The sequence below is a fragment of the Taurulus bubalis genome, assembly GCF_910589615.1.
Source record: "Taurulus bubalis genome assembly, chromosome: 21".
Lineage (NCBI taxonomy): Eukaryota > Metazoa > Chordata > Actinopteri > Perciformes > Cottidae > Taurulus > Taurulus bubalis.
The window spans coordinates 11,004,102-11,025,093 of NC_136609.1; the positions used below are offsets into that span (position 1 = coordinate 11,004,102).

Consider the following 20,992-nt stretch of genomic DNA (forward strand, 5'->3'; position numbering starts at 1 on the left):
AAACTGGTTATTATATGAATAAACGAGTTATCCAAGGCTGATTTTGTTATATGTTTTTTCTAAATTGAGTAATTAGTCAATTTCAATAAAGAAATATGAACCTCAAAGTGACACCGATAATTATATGAGTTTGGCTTTCCTCAAGAAGTTAAATGTGAATTGAATCCCCACAACTATACTAATGATAATGATGATAGTCAATGTCATCCTCAGTATCTTCATCAGCATCATGCAGAAAATATGTTTTACATAGTTCCAAGTAATTTCTAAGGAAGCAGCACAGGAAGCAAAAGTCCTTTCACATGCAAAAAATAATTCTGGGCCACATACTGACTTCTTAAAATATTCCTGTGAAGTGTTCCTCATTGTGTAATTGCCCCTTTCAGTCGGAACATAAATCCTTCTCTCTCATTCCCTCCATGATTAACACTCAGTGGCCCTCCAGTGAACTGACACTCACGATTCATCATGCTCCATTACTGATGTGTGCTAGTGACACAAAACTCTCATTTACGTGGCTGTTTAGGGATTTTAAACTCAAATAACACGATGATGAAATTGCCGTTGAAGTGCTTTGTAGATTGCTGCGTTATTAATGCAAAAGCGTTACTTAAAATCATGTGTGGTGACAGCATCCAGCTCCTATCATTGTTCAGAGATACTTTGGGGTGTAAATACCTGAATATGTCCTCCACATCACCTCAGTGCAATCAAAGCAGAAGAAAAAAAACATTGTTTAAATTCTCAGGTTTCCACCAGCTTGAATTCCTGACCTCTGACCTTCTTCTGCAAAGACAAACACTCTCTCTGGGTGGACATTTGGAGATATTTGTAAAACGAGCTCCCTTCTCTTCCTTAATCTCTCCATGAAAAGAGATATTTTATGAACACTTAACACAGTTTGTCTACCTCAGGTTTTAGTTTTTTTATGTCTCCAGCTATATATGCTGCTGGCAGAGCTCAGCCGCTGCTCGCCCAAATACGTTTTACTGGCTGCACAGGCCTTCCGCTTTAAACCGCCACTGGAAAAATACAACCGTCTCATGATGTGGTGAGATGTGGAAACATCAGAGTGTACATTATTTAGACCTTTCCAATCTGCAGTGAGTGAGAGATTTATAAACTCTCGGCTGGGTTACGAGCGACCGCTGGAAAGTTAGAGGACATTAGTTGCAGCCGCTTTATTCCGTCAATCTGTGCCGACAGTTCATCGGCTTGTTTTTCTACCAGCAAAGGACTTCATTCAGCTCCTGTTCACATAACTCAAAGCTTCTCAATTTGTTGGATTAATTCGGAAATATCAATCAAGTTTTAGGACATTTTTACAACGTGTGTTTGTAGCTGATACAAACACTAATCCAAGAGCTGATGTTTTAAATAAACTCATTTTTATACTGAAACATAACAAGCCGCCACTGAAAAAGCAGTTGGGCCCAAAGTCTGCATTAAAACCCAGACGAGGGGGATTAGCAGCGCTTGAGGTTCATCAATCAAATCAAAAAATGTCCACACAAATAAAATCAGACCGGTCACATCAAAGAAAGATTACACGACTGAATAAAGTTGGATCTGCAGGTTTAATCCTAGTCAGGCTGTACATCCAGTCTGTGGTGGGGAGAAACAGGAAATACCATACATGCAATACAGATCATGAGCTGGTCCGACCGCAGAGATCATGTGATCCAGTCCCCGAGCAACTAAACGTCACTCCTCGGTCTGAAAAGACGTTTCACCTCCGTCAGTCAGTTATCAGCATCTTCCACATGATTTAGATCACAGTTAGCTGATTATGCTTCTGAATTTTGGATTGGATTGGCATGCAGGACTTTTACATTGCTGTGATGTCACTGAAGCAAAAGATCTGAGTGCTTCTTTTGAGTCTGAACATCAGCAAACAAGTCAAATGTGGGATTCAAGCAAAACACTGACAGGTGAAAACACTCAAAGGGGAGAGAGAGCATTGAGGCCTTCAGGGGCAGCAGAAAACTGGAGGATTGTTCAGCGCTCCTGGAGGTTTTTCCTAATCGTCCTATTTTTACCCAGCAGCACATTGGGTGGGCTTCTCTCTGCCGTCAGCAGGACAGGAGCGACCCCCCTCATAAAAACATGCCTCGGTTTATCACTCAAGCTGGTTTATGTCTGAAAAACAGGACACTCTGGGGCTGTTGCCTTACACACACACACACACACACACACACACGCACACACACACACACACACAGAAACACACACACACACACACACACACACACACACACACACACTCACACACACACACACACACACACACACACACACACACACACGCACACACACGCACACACACACACACGCACACACACACACACACACAGAAACACACACACACACACACACACACACACTCACACACACACACACACACACACACACACACACACAGAAACACACACACAGAGAGACACACACACACTGCCTGACCAGGACAAATTCATCTACTTTGTGTGCATGTGCACCTTTTACACACACACACACACGCTCACACACAGACACACACTCACTCACACACACACACACACACACGCACAGAGAGACACACACACTCACTTACACACACACACACACGCTCACTCACACACACACGCTCACTCACACACACACGCTCACTCACACACACACACACACTCACTCACACACATACGCACACACACACACACTCACACACACGCGCACACACACACACACGCTCACTCACACACACGCACACACACTCACTCACACACACACACGCTCACAAACACACTCACACACACGCACACACACACACACACAGCCTGACTCGGACAAACTTAGTGTGCGTGTGCACCTTTTACACACACACACACACACACACACACACACACGCACACGCACAAAAACACACACTGCCTGACCTGGACATGAAGGCAAATTCATATATTTTGTGTGTGTGTGTGTGCACCTTTTACACACACACACTCGCACGCACACACACACACACACACACGCACACGCACGCAGTATCAGTAATAAGGCCCAGGAGCCGCTGCTGTGTGAGAGGTAATTACTCCATGCAGCTCAGCTCAGCTTTGATGGAAAGTTTTAGACTAACTGGCTCCTCCGTAAGAAGCCTTGACTCCGCTTCTTTTATTTATATACAATGTTTTAACAAGAACTCTTTATGGCTCCTTTTGCTCTCCTTTCTCTCTTAAACGCTCCAGCTTCACCTGGAAAGATTTCGCGGTTTTTGGGAACACAAGAAAGCGCGAGCCGTCTCCAATGCTGCAGCAGGTCTCGCCCGCGTCGTCAGTGCGCATGCGTCTGACTCATATGTGGGACCGCGTTGGGTGAGACGACGGCTTCCCTTCTCAAAACCACTAACAGCCGGTTGTGTGCGCACTGCAAGTGGTCTGGTCCACAGCCTGCGTGTGATGTGTCGGCTGTGGTGGCGGGAGCGCCGGTCCGCGCAGGCCGCGCGCGCGCGTGACCGCCTGTTGACTTTCTAGCCAGATTACTGCCCCACTGGCCAAAAAAACGAGGTATTTTTGGAACATCCATCAATCAGGATTTGTGTGTGTGTTTTTTTTCCTGCCAGAGCCATGTAAGGTACTTTGGCGCGGATGCTTTTTAAATTTTGAAAAAGGCATCGTGCTCCAAACCAGAGGTCAAACCAGAGGTCTTCCAGATCTGGAAGGAGGTGATGGTGACCCCTTCTCCCCTTTCCCCCCTCCTGGATGCAAAGTAGTTTTAAACTAACATGATCAGCGATTTGGCGACCTGAGTGTGACGCTCACTGAATTCCAAATGTGCTGCTCTGGGCAATATAAACCAATCTAATCCCTGCTTTGACATCACTGCTCTGGACACACTCTCACACACACACACTCACTCACACACGTATACACACATTTGAGTGTTTTATGCATATCTGCGTCAGCAGAAGCTCGTATAAACAAACAATGCAGATGAGAAAGATGTGTGCTCCATGACAGAAAAGTTTACATTTAGTGCTTTTGTGTCACAATGATTTATATAATCTTTCAGAATATGAGTTGTTTAACAGTTTGCAACTTATCTCTAAATAAGTTGACAAACATTGTCCCATTGATGCATATCTTAAAGCCCTTTATTTATTTGTTTTTTAAGTAATGCTAGCAGGCAGATTGATGTAATGCTAATTTTGCAAATGTTATATAGATCACTTTAGTGCAGGTCTGGTATAGTATTTTTAAGTTGTTGTTTTTTTAAAAGAGGGAAGTGTAATTTTATAATTAAACTGTATTTAACTCTGGCAACAATTCATGCACACTATATATCTATATCTGTATGAAAGTGAATATGATGTCCAGCATGTGAACAGAAGGATCATAGCGATATGTATCTCATGTTTGTTTTCATATGCAGATGCAGGGTCTGCAGCTCACAGGGTTGAGCCCTAAAGAGCTTACTCAAGCACAACAACATCAGAGATGCCTCCAAGACCGACCGCCTTACGTAACCGATGCTCCGTATCGCAGCCACAGAAATTAAAATCCTCTGTTGCCATGGATACGGCTGTCCCAACTGGCCTCCCCTCCCGTACAAAAAAAAAGAGAGGAGCGACTTTGATTAATAAATGCATGCACAGAGCAGGGACGAGCTAAAAATAATGAGAATTGTTCAAATAGACATGCAAAAGAAAGAAACAGGTGAAGGACAGGCTAGTTTATTTGTTTTGTGTCTTTTAACAACAAGTGCTTTACATAAGGCGATAAACAAGGAAGCAGGAGGAATATAAAAATAATAAAACAGGAGTATAAAACATGATATAAAACGTGAAAACGATTGGATACTTGATCAAATCGATGGAAATATTAATAGTTCAACTGTATGAATACATTATTGCAACAATATCTTCTTTAATAAAATAAATAGCGATAAATAATCCAGTTCAAATGAACTCAATGGGATCATCAAGTGGTACCTGAGTTCCTCTGACGGAGCTGCGTCAGACAAAAAAGATCAAATATGCCATGAAATGATGCATATATTTATACTATAAATAGTCCAAGGATATTACAATCATACCAGAGCACCTGACCTTTGACCTCTCGGTAGATGAGGGTTTGACAATATGATGGTAGTAATTCACCTTTGCTCAACTCTTGGCGGTCATGAAGTTGAACCATGGATGTAACATATATGCAGAAGCTGGTTAGCAGATTACAGAAATCAAGTCAACTCAACCAGTGGTGCTGCACGTCTGCCTGTGGGTGGCTGCTGAGAGGCACAATCAAATATAAAGTAATGGAAATAAAAGCATATTGGATTAGAGGAGGCAGCGGGAAGGCGTTTCATGTTGCAATGAGCCAGAATTGGATAAACATGTTTGTTTCATTTTGCCACGACCGGTTATGGAAAGTGTTGAATAATGGAAGGAAGGTTGGTGAAGTTGCTTTCTATCGTTGGAAATGCTGCAATAGCACAAAATAAGATGTGTAGTAGATGAGTTTGATTTGCTCAAGCTTTCCCTTAACTTTGATTTCAATAACTACATAATCTATATTATTTTCAGGTTCTTTGTTCCTTAAACACATGACAGCAAACGGGGATAGAAACATCACATCAGAATATAATATTAGTCATAACAGAAAAATAAACTACTAAAACTACTACTAAAAAAAACCTAACTACAAATCAATTAATGTGCTGTAATAATAACACAATATAAACCTCTAGGTTATTAGAAACATACAACAGCCTTTTATGATTATGATAATGCATATTAAAGCTATAATACTCACAATGGTATTATTAGTTTACTATAAAGTAACATAATAAACTAACTAACTATAAGTGTAAGTTTATTATGGGGGTGTTATTATGGATAAAAAGACTAGAAGTTGGTATGAAGTTATAATAAACTCACCCATATCCAAAATATGAATAATGTTTAGATACTTTATTCAGATAATACACAAACAACATGAAGGTCTCGTTAAATTGTCACAGAAAGAGACTGTGATTGTAATAATGATCAATAAATACGCTTTATTTATTTTATTGTGCACGACGAAGAAACTGGTTTGCATATATATTTATTACAGAGCAGTTAAATGAGATGTAATGCATCATAAAGTCATTAAAAACAAATAATGACCGCGTTAGACCGGAACAGAGATATGTCTTATAATAAACAGGACACGCCCAGAGACGTTTCCCTCGTAATGACCATAACGCGACATAATATCCTCCTAGATAATCACATTTTCATCAGGCTAAGCAGGGGCGCTCCATGTGACGCTGCTGGGGCTGGAACCAAAATCCAGTATGGCGGAATCTGTCAGGAGATGAATTTTCTTGCCCCCCCCCCCCCCCCCCCCCCCCCCCTCCCTCACCACCCTACACCACCTCCTCCTCCTCTGCGCTGAGAGAAAGAAAAAACACCCCAGAGTGTAACATGGCAGAGAAATAAAAAGCCCCGCGGGACACATGTTGGGACGACTGGCTTCCTGGTGGCGCGTGTAGGTGAGCTCGTGTTTGCGTCCTCGCGGGATGAATGTGTAGCGGCGCGCCGCTTTGATGTTGATATTCACGCAGGGGATGCGACGCACAGACGGGATTCATCAAAACAATGTCCGGCTGAAGTTTCCACTCCGCTCCGCGTCGGCGTCGGCGCACCGGTTGGGTTTATTTTTCTCCTCCACGGCTTCTCTGTCTCCCCGACTCGCGTCTGCTTCTGGTAGGAATGACTTCACATCTTTTAACACGTTTTGCGACATTGTTCCAGGCGGTTTATTCGCGCTGTAGCGGGCGGGAAGTGTGAAGGCAGCGAGGGAGGGAGGGAGGGAGGGAGGAGGGGGAGAATGGACAGGCGATGTTTATTATGCCGATTGTTGCTGAGCTATTTTTAGTGCGCAGCCGAGCCTTAGGCTTTCACGCAATATACAGACTGCTAACACGCTTCTGTTGCCGTATGCGCGCGTTATTGGCGAGAAAAAGTCGCAAAACGAAGGCACAGGCCTGCGTAAAGTGTGTGTGAATGGTTCGGGATGGGCGGTGGTAATTCTCTGCATGCGTCAATCTTTTTTTTTTTTTTTTCTTCTTCTTTTTTTTGTGAATGGGGGCGTACGGGTTGCTTGCAGCCGTTAAAGCGACATCTAAAGCAGCGTATTACGGCTGGGTTAAAGTGTCGTAAAGCAGATGAAAAGGCACGACATCAGAGGTGGGGATCTTGTTGTTGTGTCGCTAGGTTAGTGAGGGAGTTTGAGTTTGGAGTGCAGGGTGAAGCTAGTGGCATGATTAATGCTACGCTGAAGCCACATGGAGCAAACTTTGGCGTTATATCCCATCATAACTGTGTGTTTAACCCATTTTCCAGGTCTGTTTTTCTTCATTATTTCTTCACTTTGGGCTCCAGGGCTCGTCTCCCCAGATCTGTCACCCTGCATCAAGCAAGCTCTTTTAGGGACAATGGCCTGGGACACGCACGCACACACATGAATACCCCTCCCGAGACAGATGAGATGCCCTCGGAGAATGCTGTTGCATGAAGCCCCCCCCCCCCCCCTGGAGTGTCAGCTACTCCCCGTGACACACACGTTCGACCCCTCCCCGTCTTGCTTTTCCATCACAAAGCACAAGTGTACATGCACTGTGCAGTGACCGACTTTTTTGGGGGGCAATTTGTCCTGCGGCTGCACTGTCTGGCCCTCTTGTCTTAAGACCCACCCCCCCTTAACATACACACTCATGCATCCATCCTGCTTCAGAGGACCTCTGCCAACACACACACACACAAGGGCGTAAACATGCACGTTGCCCCCACGCCGCCGCCCCCCACCCACTTTGCCTCGGGCAGTTTTACCCCTTCTATCGGTGGCAAAGTCGGCTTCATGCTTTGGTCCTGAGCCGTTATTACATCTGACAGTGATGCTCCAGGCACGAGGAATTCAGGCTACCCTCCAAAAAAAGAAAGAAAAGAACAATTATTTATTTCCAGGAACAGCTGAAAGACCAAATACTTACTTGCAAAAACAAACAAAAGATAATTCATCTCCAAAACAAACAAGAATCAAAGGTTTCTGCTCTGTAAAGTGCGCATGTTCACGAGACTAGCGGGGCGGTTCCACCCTTTTCTACAGTGAAAGTAATGCATCATACTTTTTTCCATGTTTTTTTCTTTGACGTCGGAGCGCTCCAGTCAAAAAGAAACTGGTATTGGTTTACAGGTTTCTTGCAGTGTAAGCACGAGGTCCAACTTGAGGTCGTATTGAGTTTTCGGCGGTGGTCTTGGATCTGCACAGCAACAGTCATTTACTTAAAAAAACAAGTAAAAACAAAGGCGTGTTTCAAAGAGCAGGATCCTACAATCATACGGATTAGAAAGCAAGAGATAAATGTTGTAAAACACTCTTAACATTGTCAGAAGACAGCTGTTAGAGGCTGTGGTTGCTTATTCAGCATTTAAATGCAGGCAAAGGGAATATCATTGCATAATGTATAGATGACCACGCCATATCAGTGCTATACTGTAAGTGGAATCCAAGACGTCAGTCATCATTAGTGTCACTGAGAGATCAATACTATGAATAACTTGGAAAATGAGCTGGGTGTGAGCAGCTTTTTCTCTGATCCCTCAACTCGTGCTGTCTTTATTTATTTTTTACCTTTTCTAACCGCCTCGTCCTTTTCGTCCTCTCTGATAGGTTGCCAGACAACGAGCCGGCTCTTTGATTGGAGCAGCCAAATCAGAAGCCTCATGGGGATTGGCTGCTGCCGCCGGACATTTGCTTCCTGTTTCCAGCCTTGAGAGAGCGTTGGATCAACCTGAACACACAAACACTCATTTAAACACACACACACACACACACACACACACACACTCCTGGACAGCCACAGTTTTGGCATGATTACAGCTTCCTGATTGCTATCTCGTAAATCACACCTGCTCCTGCAAATACACACACCGACCTGTCAGCGATGACATCACACAGCCACCAAGGTAAGATGTCGTTACGTTAAATCTTTTCAGCATGAATCAGCATTTGCTCAAGGTGGAAAATCAAAACGTTTGACTTGCCGTTAGAAGGATGAAGTGACAATATCAGGAGAAAAATCATGTTCACAGGTGACAGAGAGGCAGAAAGGAGGTGACGTTTTGCAGCTTTCACGTGAGGACTAATGAGAGTTTCGCTCCTCGATTTGGAAAACTCTCCCCGCAGCTCCATCTGCCACATTGATATACGGGAGCATTTATCGCTAAAACGCAATAAAACATTTTTAATCTGGCTGTATGACTGTTAATTGGCTTGATTCAATATGAATGAGCTCCAGAGGACGAGAGAACAAGTCCATAACCGGGCTCATTAAGAGAGTCTACTCTCCTCTTTGACGCCCAATCAAAGCTCAGTTTAGAAGCTCCTGTTTTAGCGAGCTGATGAATTATTCGGGAAGCAGCTAGCAGATGGAAAACTAGGTTAGCCCCCTGCATCGGTCGCCGTGGTACCTGGCGGTGTCGACCGTGTTTACCTCGTACACCTGGGAGTGCGTGCACTATAAATACCACAGCCGAGGTAACCAGCGGCGCCCCCGGGGGACGTGGACGGGCTGCAGCCTCAGCCGGCGCCCCCGGCCCTGCAGCATCTCCCTCACGGACACGTCTGAGCACACCGCCGCCGCTACGAGAGGGCGCTTGGTACTCAGGTGTATGTGACACCTGGCTTGTTAAATCAACCTCGGATTAGCGCGGCTCAACCGCTATCATTAGACGACCCATTACACTCATCTCTTCTTCAAACAGGGCTGACAAAGTGAAGAGATGAGATGATTTAGACGGCGATATCCGCTCACATATGCAAAGTGTTCAGTTGTCAGAGGTGGGTTCACCGCCTTGAAATATACGGTAATAGACATTCAAGCAGGATGACATATTCACGTGATATCCAGAAATCTTCCGTGTTTTCACTACTGAACAAAATTCAAATTGTTTCTGACTAATTTTGTTTAATTTATCATTTGATTTAGTGTCGCACTTCTGTAGAGATGGATTTAAAAATGTAATAAAAAGGTCAAAATAAAAGCAGCAGTGGCCGAGATACGGATCCTACATTTCCCACAATGCAACTCAATGGCGTCTTTCATTTGACCCACTAAAGCCTTCAGGGTGGCCAAACTGTAGCGATAAATCAACTTCTGAAAACTGAAATAGCCTTTATTTAAATCAATAGATCCTAAGAGTTGTAAAATGCACTAATAGCCGATTTATCTCGCTGTTACTATTTTTGGGAACGAGCCGGAGTCATTTTACAGCCACCGAGCTCTCTTCACGCGTCCATGAACCTCGACGAGGAAACTGTGTCAAAGCCACAAAAAAGTGTGTACCCAGTCACTCGGACTCGCAGGGTGTTTCTACGGATCAATACGTGTTCTTATTTTCCACAAAAAAAAACACTGTCCATCATCATTTAATCACAGTGCCGATTCTGCTGGAAGAAGACAAACATTGATATTGAATCAATGCCCAGATCTGAACACAGCCAAGGCAGGAAACTTCAGCAGCTGATGGAGCAGATAAACTAAGCAGCTCCTGTCAAAACACAATCATTTTAATTTCCCACGCTGCACCTCTTCTACCCCTCATCTCCTCAGGTGCGCCAAACCCCACAATCTCTCACCTCTCCCCAAAACCCCCCAAAAATAGCAGCGATCTTTCCGGGAGAGACGCTTCCTCCCAGCAGCTGCTGTTTCTCTCTGTCTTGTTTGCCTTTGAGCCTTCAGAGGAGACGGTCTCGGTCCTCCGAGTGCTGCCAAGTGTGGGCGTCAATTTGAGGTGTTGCTTCTCCTCCTGCTTGAACGACAGCTCGGAGACGCATGTCGTTGGATGTCGGTACGATATGAAATGTGAAGAAAATGTGCAACGCTGTGCGGCCTTGTGGCGCTTGTCAGCGATATTTTTCAGAAGTGAGAATGAGCGGGGTCAGGTGTCAGTTTGATTCCTCGGGTATAATTGTTCTCTTAAAGACAAAAAGATGCATGGGGAATTGATCCCGCTGCTTCAGGTCAGAGCTCGTCTGCTTAAACTGTTCAATTGAGTTTGTTTTTGAACGAGTGTCATCAAACAACGTCGGCTTTGTTCTCGGGGACGAACGGCGAGACTTTTCACCTCCGCGGCGTTTGTTGTGCTCCTGTATCTGCGATCCAAGCTGCCAACTTTTCTTTTCTGAGGTTACTTTGCACTTTTTTCCAATCATGTACCAGGTCTCAAAGTGTAAAGCCCTGTGTGTGTGTGTGTGTGTGTGTGTGGTGTTTGCCAGTGTGTGTGCGTGCGTTCCCGCTTGTGTGCCATTTCTGTAATCTGCAAATGAGCTTACCAGCACGCATGCTTTTGATCCAGGACTTACTCATTTTCTTTATTACAACGGCAGCAGGATTTTTTTTTAAGATTACACATTTACCATAATGCTCTTCCTAGAAAAGTGAAATGTAAAACGCTTTGTCGGGTTTATATTTTTCCAGAACAAAAGGAGGAGGGGGGTCAGGCTCGCAACAGCACCTTTTCTTTTCTTTTTCGGGCATTTCAGCAAATAAGCCCGAGTGTTTGCTCAGGAGTGATTACTCTGTGTGCGGAGAGCTTTAGCATATTAGCCGGAGACATTTGTTTTACACTTGTGCTTAGGGAGGAGCTAACGTGTTGAGCTAACGTGTTGAGCTAACGTGTTGAGCTAACGTGTTGAGCACGCGGTTTCCGTAACCAGACACGCTCACGATGAATTGCTACAGATCCGCAGCTGATCTGAATATGGAGTACAAGACAATGAAAACTGAGGCGTGCTGCTGAGCGGATCCCAAACACAGACAGTGTGTTACTTTGTCAATGAAAGCCTGTCTTTGTGATTCACTTCAAGGTTAATGTAGCTGCTCGTCATCCTTTACTCAGAAAAGTTTGAGCTCAGGGTTTATCCTCAAGTGTTTCCCACGAGTCTCTGGGGCGACTCGGCAGTTGGGGTCACCTGCACATCCTTCTATTTTCTGTAGCGGATAGGTCCGTATTCATCGCTCATGTCGGCCTGTCGGCACCATGAGGGCCGGGTGAAGAGTCTCAGGAGAGCAGGCGGCCTCCTTCACGGGTTTCAGTGACTTGTTAAAGAAGGAAGGGGTTGCTTGCTGGCAACGATTAGTTTTTTAATTTTACTCAAAAGTGCACCGTTTTTCCAGGAAATTCTGCAGCTTTCACCATTGGAGCAAGAACAGGGTGTGTAAATGAGTCATCCACACACACACACACACACACACACACACACACACACACACACACGCAGGTACTGCAAGTAATTATCAATGAATGAGAGGTTTGAACTTTCAGTTGTTTTATTCAGATTTGTAAAAAAGCAAGCAGGCATCAGGATATCGAAACTGTTCAGATCTCATTTCTCCTGCTTCACTGTGCAGGGTGTGTGTGTGTGTGTGTGTGTGTGTGTGTGTGTGTGTGTGTGTGTGTGTGTGTGTGTGTGTGGGCGCCAGCGCTTTTTATGGCTCTGAGACGGCGAACTTGACACAGCGCTCCCTTCCTCGAAGGCTCGGCAATATCCGAAGTTACAATCGCAACTTTCATATAGTTTTATAGTGTTTTATGGCCACACGTTGATTTCCTGAAAGACTGTGATGGGACTTGAAAACACAAACCCTCAATTTGTGCAATAATGTGAAATATTAAGTAGACAACTGTTCAAAAGCAGGGAACAGTAGCTCCAGAAAAAGATAGTGAGATCGTTGTAACTACGCTTTTATTCCTTCAACATGCACTCCTTTATTCAAAACATGTGAACATTACAAATAATACAATTGTAACAGACTGTTTTCAAGCTCCTGTTGCTCCTTTTTACATAAAAAATGTGGAACTATTCCTTTAAGTAACCGCTTTCTGCTGCATGTTGTCTTTGGCGAGGGGTTGCTGCTGACGAGGTAGTGATACACACATGTGTAAATGTGTTTACACACCCCGGGGTCGGGTTGTTCCCCGACCCAAGGGACGCTGGGACACACTGCGCAGCACACGCATGCATGTAGTCGCAGACACACGGCGTTCTAATAAAAAAAAATAGGGCTCTGATAAAACCTCTGCACCGTCACTGTGCGTGTGTCACATTTTTGTACACGGCAGAGACGGAAAAGCTTAATTTTCACTCTGTATGTTCATGTTTTTCTCGCTTTGTGGGAGTAATTTGACGGCCCATCGTCGGGTCTCACGCCTGTATTTGATAAACACTGCAGCACTCCGGATCTCTGGACGCCTATAAATCCATATTATGGATTTTCTTTTTATTACACCTGCCAGATACTATTAACGGGGCAGCAGCGGCACGGAGATTTAAGGAACAGACTTGGGACGGGAAGATCACCGGCTTGTGAAAAAGTGAATGAAAAGCACTTTCCCTTCCCCCCAGTAAGAGAAAGTAAGGAAGGTGTCCTTGAGACAGACACATCATTCCTAACTGGTCCACAGGAGCACAGACACAAAGCTGTGAAGAAGGAAGCTTCCACAGCAATCACCTTCTCAAAAAAAGTACTCCCTCTGCAGTGGCTGCCTATATGAGATATGAACAAAAGGCCAAAGTGCATGATGGTTCATGCATTAAATTTACATTTCTCTCATCGCGTGCACTCTCCCAGAGTGACCCCCTTTGTTCATCCTCTTATCCAAACGCACGCAATCGCATATCACGCTGCTCAAAGGGGTGAAGGGGTTAAAAGTTTTCGCTGCAATAAAGAGGGCCCGGCTTATCCCTGCGTCTATTTTTAGAAACAAACACACACACACACACACACAAGATAAGCACACGTGCGTGCACGGCGGACAAACAATCATTACATTTGGTCTCCCGTGTTGCTTCTCCTCTTCACGACTGAGCCGTTTGTTGCCGCCGTTTGTTGCCGCGCTTTCTGTGCGGCGGGACACGAGCGCTAGAGGGCTCAGAGGGCTATTTCGGGGCCCCGTTGTGGCGTTTGTCCGGCCCGTCTACTCGTGCTGATGTTGTTTCCCGTCCTGCAAAAAACGAATTACGTAAAATAACTGTGGCAGATTGCAAAACGCACTCCGGCGGCGTGTTCCCGCCCTCGGTGAACCCCGGTGAGCAGAGCCGAGGCTGCTGCCAGCCAGACAGATCGCCGGCCCTCCCATGTGCCACCAACTTGGCTGAACACGACAAACACTCCATCCCAGAACAAACCCCGGGGGGGAGGAGGGAGGGAGGGAGCGGGGAGGGTGTCTCTTGTGCAACGAGCGACCCCCTACATGCACAAGCCCTGCTTTGTCCTTGTGCAAATGGAGCGCAGCACCCGTCCCGTCCCGCCACACCCATCCCCCTCCAATAACAAACACCCAATCGTGGCCTTTAGACGGGTTTTATGTGCGGGTTACATTAGAAAAGCTCTGTTTTTAATTGGTATCGGGACAGAGACAGCGGAGAGGGAGCAATGAACGGGACGCGTCTTTTGTCCCCTTGTCTTTTGTCCCGTCCCAGCCGAGAAACGGGATACACTGTGTCCCGCCAACGAGCTGTCAGCGGCAATTACGGTTTACACTGCCTCCTCGGAGCCCTGTCTTTGCCTTCTGACATGCAGCGCCACAGTGCCAAACACCAAATATGAAATGGTGCACCTGTTACTCTGTATGCATAGTGGCTGCAGAGCAACTGTCATCTCACATACTGTGGGTGTTTGTTGGTCTAAGGCATTAGCCCCGGCTGCTGAGGCTTTACAGTTGCATCACGAATCTCCTAGCAACCGGGCGTGGACGTCCATTAAGAATCGTCCGAGTGCAAATAATCAGGAAATATACGGAAAGCGTTCTGAGTGGTGTATGTCGAAGGTGATGTGTGCGGGTCAGTTCAATAATTGCTTTTATGCATTTTCTTTATCCTTAATTATTGCTGCACTGGGTCACTGCAAAGGTCTGCAGTCCATCCCAGAATGCAAAAGTCAGGGAAGCACACTCAACGCACATGGTTAGAAACCAATATTGGACCTCCAATATGGCCGCCTGGGCGTGTGTGTTGTGGCATTGTTTATTAATGTTGCAATGCACATGACTTAAAAGTAAACTTTCATCATACCTGATTGTCAAAGTTGCGATAAAACACCAATAGTCAAGTCATCAAGATGCAGCTTAGTCCCATACCTTTGGTGCTTCCTGAATATAATCAATTATAAAGGAGCTAATAAATCACATACAAATGTCATATCAAATGCATGAATCTGAACTGCAGACACAACTCAGTGAAACACCCCCCCCCCCCCCCCCCCCCCCGACTCTCCCGGCATGAAATGGGGGTCAGACGGTCGTTTCCGACTGTTCGCGGGACGCAAACCGTCGGAGGCTCACGCAGGGGTCGCCCGTTCTCTTTTATCAGTCGCCGTGACGTCAGCCGTGCCCTCGGGGAAGCAAATGTGCGACCCAGAGGGGAAAACAGGCTCTTCAAGGAGAGGCGTGTTTGATTAATCGTATTGTTCCTGTCGGGTTCACCTTGCGCGCCGGAGTCACCCCTGGACGGAGCAGCCAGAACGGAAGTGCGCTGAATGTAATGAGGCCGGAGCATCCTTCCTCCCTTTCTCTCGGGCTCTGTCGCTCTTTGTGGCACAGACACACATCTCGTTTCTCCCGCACAACAAAGGCCTCTGTCAACACGGAGCATGCAGGCCGGAGTGGAGCCCCCCCTCCCGCCCCCCATCCTGTCTCTCTTTTACTGTCACAAAACTACGCTCAGCAATGCAGCAGACGGGGCGCTCCACCATTTAGCTCCGCGCTCCCCCTCCCCATTCAGAGCGCAGATCATAACATGCATGTTTTTCAGCGAGCGGTAGCTGCATTAGCTCGAGCCGACTGACTCTCTGCCTGAGGCGAGCCGAGGCTATTTATAGCTCCCTGTCTCCCGATGCTTGCCCAGTGGGACCTAGAGGAGAGAGGAGGATGGAGAGAGGGAGGAAAGAAGGCGCTGGAGGGAGGGCAGGGGAAGGGGGGCTTCTGGGTAACTAGGCTACATTCAAGCTTGATGGGCCCCGTTGCCTCGGTAAGGGGCACTTCTCTGCAAGTGTGTGGCGGTTGTGTTTGACGTGTGTGTGTCACACCTGCCTCCACGTGCGTCTCGGGTTCCAACCGCGCGGCCCGGACTGAAAGCTTATACGCTGTTTGTCACAACTAACCGCAGACAAAGACGTCTTCCCCCCCCCCCCCCCGTAAAGCGCCGACCAGCATCCAGGAGTAGGATGACTCCGAGCCACAAGTGTCATCAGTTTACATCGCAAAACCTGCTTTCATTTGAATATCCTCGTGCAGAGATATCCGCTGTCATGGGTGTGTTTGTTTTGGGGAGGCAGGGACGTGCGAGGTGGCGTGACCGCCCGTCTGCTTTATTTACATACATTCTGACACGCGTGTGGAGGAGGCCGCAGATTTGACCTGTCTCCAGTGTCGGTTTTGCTTTTTTATTGATTCATTATGATAGGTAGGGCAGCAATATCTGGCGGTGAGAGGATAGCGGTGAACTAAAGTGGGTTGACATTCGTGTGAACAGGACCAAACGTGATGAGTCCACACCCAAGTCCTCAGAGGGATTGGTGCATCATGGGTGCAGCCATTCATGCAAGGTGGTGCGAGACGAATACACACACACACACACACACACACACACACACACACACGTAATCAGCGCACAACGTGTCCTCCAGCTTCATGGCTAATTAAGTGTGCGTGTGTGTGTATGTGTGTGTGTGTGTGTGTGTGTGTGTGTGTGTGTGTGTGTGCTAGTCTGGTCCAGGGAGAATTCCAGAAATAGATCATGCACAGTGAGACGCTCGCCTGTTTTCCTCTCTTTTATTCCTCCAAAGGGATTTTACATTGGTTTTCATCTCCCATCCAAAGGAATAATTGCATGTTTGAGCGCCTCAGATGTCTTTCAGCCTTGTGCTCAGAATATATATATATAACACACACACACACACACACACACACACATGGATCAGGTGCCCATGATTACTAAAAATTACTAAAAATACATGCACATATAGAGAATGTGTGTGTCAGTAGTCGCAGATTGGTGTGGAGCTGCGATGCATGTCAATTCCATCCCTTCCTCTCTCCTCCCTTTTTTTGCGCCTTTTTTTCGTTGTTTTTCCTCCATCGCCTCATCCTCATCACCTCTCTCTCTCTTTCTCTCCCCTCCTTACCTCTGTCTCCCCCCTCTCCCCTTCCTCCTCCTCCTCCTCCTCCTCCTTCTCCTCCTCCTTCTCCTTCTCCTCCTCCTCCACCACCCCTCTCTGTCGCTCTGCTTTTTATAGCCATGTCTTCCCAGGGCTCGGCAGCTACAAAAGCCTTTTCATGTTGCCACTATAATTACAGCCTACACACTTGCACACACACACACGCACGCACACACACACGCACACACACGCGCACACAAACACAGGAGAGCGGCAAAGGCAGCAGTGTGTCTTTGTGTCTGCATGTGTGTGCGTTGGGTGTGCGCTCCCCGCATGTGCTGTTATACACAAAAGGGTGAGCTATTTTTACCTCTCTCCCTCCCACCCCTCGTCTCCATCCCCCCCCCACCTCCCCTTCATCCCTCTCCGCTGCTGCTGCCAGCCACATTTGCTATGCTGAGCACAGGCAGTATCAGTCGAGCCCCACCATCCCTCCTCTCTCACACCGAACTCGCACACAAGCACACGGGAGCTGATGAAGGCTGCTCCCTTCAGGCGTCCCTCCGATTTCGTCCCTCTGCAGCCGAGCCGCTCCGACTAATTCAGCAGCTTGCTCTTTTCGCTGGTCATGCAGCGGGCAGTCGCTCAGGTGGCGGTAGCCGCGGCGCGGCATGTGCTCGCAGCCTTGCAGATGACCTGAAGCCCGCCCGCCCGCCCCGGACTGTGGTCTCAACCGCCTGAATTAGCACGCTTTGTCGCCGGAAGCCCGCCTCAATGTTGCGGACCATATTTGAAGCGGAGTGTGCTCTCTCTCCCACAGAGGGGATCCTGGGGAAGGAGCAGCCGCTGGAGGTTCTGAAGACGTCGGCGCTCAACCACATCCCAACAGGTTGGACACTGTGTGTGTGTGTGTGTGTGTGTGCATGAGCTTCTGTAAACCAAAGACAGTGCATGTGTGCGTGTGTGTGTGCACCTACGTGATTTCACTATTAACCACATCCTGTGCAACTTTGCATGCATAGATGTTGTTCCTAGAATGTGTCGGATTTCCTTTCCAGTTCCGATTATCAAAGTGTCCTCACTTTAAATAGCATCCGTTCATGGCTGACCCTATTTGCTCGTTGGTTTTTAATAAGTCCAAAGAAGAGTCCACGCTGACTCCTGTGCGTTTTGATTTATGCAGTGCCATTTTGTTGAATGGAAATACAGCCGCCTGAATGTTGGCGCTCCGCTTGTGAGCTCATGTGAAATTGTTGTCGAACGACTCGAGAGGAATGGCTGCCAAAAATGTGAAGCGAAACAAAACAAGTAAATTGTGACTGTCTTGGTGATGTGTTTGCTGCAAGAGTCACCGAGGCGGGAGCGGAGATAGTCCCAAAACAAATCGGAGCTTTCCTTTTTTTTGAGCTTGTGGACTGAAAATATACATCTATAAATAAAAAAAGGTGCAAATAGGCTTCTCTCTCCAAATCCCCATCTGCCGCAAGCGTTCTGCCTCCTTTGCAAAGGACGCTGTCAAAACATCACAAAGTGTTGCACCGTATTTACAGTAGCTTCCTCCACCTCCAGTCCATACAAACACTGGCAGGGCGGACGAGGAGGGAGCAGAGGCGAAGCTGTGCCGAGGCGAGAGCACAGCAATGAAAGGAGCCCAGATGGAGATGAGGTAATCTGAAGGAGAAACGAGTCTGAGGTAATATATGCATAATGCATTTTCTGATTCCATAATGAGGGAGCTTAAATTGCTCTGTTCTTTTCATTTATCACCGCGGAGAAACCATTTTTGATTTCCCCCCGCCCCCCTTCAAAAATAATGGAAATAGTAGAAGTGCGATTCATAATTTACTGCCCATGCTGCTCTTTAGCTCCTATGATGCCACGGAGCGGCGGGAAGCAGGAAGCTGCTGTTCAGCACTCTGTTGCTCTGGAAGAACAAGCGAATGACAACTTCTTCCTCACTTTGACCCAAAGTACCTTTTTCTCTCCTCCCGAAACCTTGTTGTCGGGGGTTATGTTCTGTGCGCCTCAGGCGAGGCGGATGAAATATTGAAATTCACTGGAGTGACTTCATCGGATATTCTCGAAATCTGTTGTCTTGGAGCGCAAAGCGTGCGGCGCTTTCTTTTGGGATGCAAAGCAGTGGTCTGCCGGGAGCTTCGTAGCTCAAAGCAAACACCCGGGTTTGGTTTTTCACGCAAAGCAGCGTCGGTCGTTTGCAATAACTGCGCTCACGACGCGCCGATCATTAACCTTTGACCTCGCGACGAGAGGAGAGAGGGAGGAGAAGAACTGGTGCTGAAACAGCAACGGAGAATAAACAAATGATCGACTGTCCGTTGAATCGTTGAACTCATTTATTGAGCAAACATGCAAAAGTCTTCTCCGTTGTAAATGTTTGGGGTTGGGCTGTTGGTGAATGGACAGAGGAAAGTGGAGAAGCAAACTGAAGGGGAGAGAGAGAGAGAGAGAGAGAGAGAGAGAGAGAGAGAGAGAGAGAGAGAGGGGTGACGTGCAACAAATGTTCCGCAGCTAGAATCGAATCGGGGACGCGTGTCGATGCCGTGTGAACCACTCGGCGACCACGGCGCTCCTGGGAAGGCCCCATTTCCCTCACTGATGCAAAACTGGAGAGCTACAGCAGATTAACTGGCCAACTGGTCAGCTGATAATGTTCTTAACCGTTCGGTCAATAAAATGTCTCGTCTGGAGTGCAAGAGCTTTGGAGGTAGTCTCTAAAATGTCATAGAACTGTGAATAATTTAAGATAATGTCTTCATATTTTGCCTGAGCAGCAGTCCAAAACCAAAGCAGGAACCAATAGACAAAAAACTTTTTTTTTTGTGTCTATTTGACAAGACTCAAGATTGGAAATGTTGCAGCCAGCGCTGGGCTCCGGGACGTGAGCGTATACAGTATAAACACTCACAGGCCTGGACACGTTCCTGCACGTACTGCACCTCAATCTCAACCTCCGCCCGTCAAGCTGCGGCGCTCCAGACATTTGCGTGACGTCAGCGGGGGCCGCGACATGTCGGAGCTCGCACGGCCCTCCCCCTCCCTCCTCCACCCCCGTCAGCGTCTCGTTCTCGCTCCTCAAGAGGTCACAGCGATCGCAGTCGGGCTTTTGCTGCAAGCTCATAACCAGGACGCGCTTGTCGAAAACCAAGAGTTTGCACGGAGGCAAGAAAGTAACGTAGGCGGATGTTCTACGCAACCCACCCTCAGAGACCAATCAGTAAGCCGACCGCAGCTATTTTCCACCGTCAACAGATGTGCTACTTGTTGCCACTCATCTCGCCCCGCTGCTAAATTCACTGTGAAACCCTGTGCAGAATATCTCCTCCTCTGTCATTGCTTTGCATGCATAAAAAGAAGGAAGAAGATCTGCCGCTCTAAACAGCTCGGCTCGCCTCAGTGTGACGTCTATAAAGCCTAACGAGTGTGGAGCTCAGGCAGTCGGACCGCGGGATATACACTCGGCGAACCGAGCCTCAAATCAGAGACGCCAGGCCTCTGCATTGTCTGGTATTAATAGATCTGCAATTGGAGCCAGAAGAGTTGTGGAGTGCGCCGGAGGGGTTGTAAACAGATTGTGATCCGTTGCAGGGAGATGGAGGGAAGGAAGGTGGGAGGGAGCCGCTGAACGGGGAAGGGTGCCGAGCGGGGCCGGAGGACAGGGCGCGAAGGAGGGAGGGAGGCAGGGAGGAGAGGTACCTGCTGGGAGGGAGAGAGGTCAAGGAGTAAAGGTTCGGCTGAGGGAAGAAGAAGAAAAAAAGGTTCTAGAGAATGGGAATGAAAAAACACTCGCATCGCAAGTGGA

General features: G+C 47.1%; 1 protein-coding gene across 1 annotated transcript in view; it reads left to right on the forward strand.

The window, feature by feature from the left end:
- Positions 1–8,958: 8,958 nt before the first annotated feature.
- LOC306752888 (histone deacetylase 4-like) overlaps positions 8,959–20,992 on the forward strand; it is a gene marked incomplete at its 5' end in the record, with an annotated part of 39,130 nt that continues 27,096 nt past the window's right edge. The window contains 2 exons of the mRNA XM_079236717.1: positions 8,959–8,980; positions 17,993–18,061. Coding sequence (XP_079092843.1) covers positions 8,959–8,980; positions 17,993–18,061 — 91 coding nt within the window. The remainder of the gene's footprint in view (positions 8,981–17,992; positions 18,062–20,992) is intronic.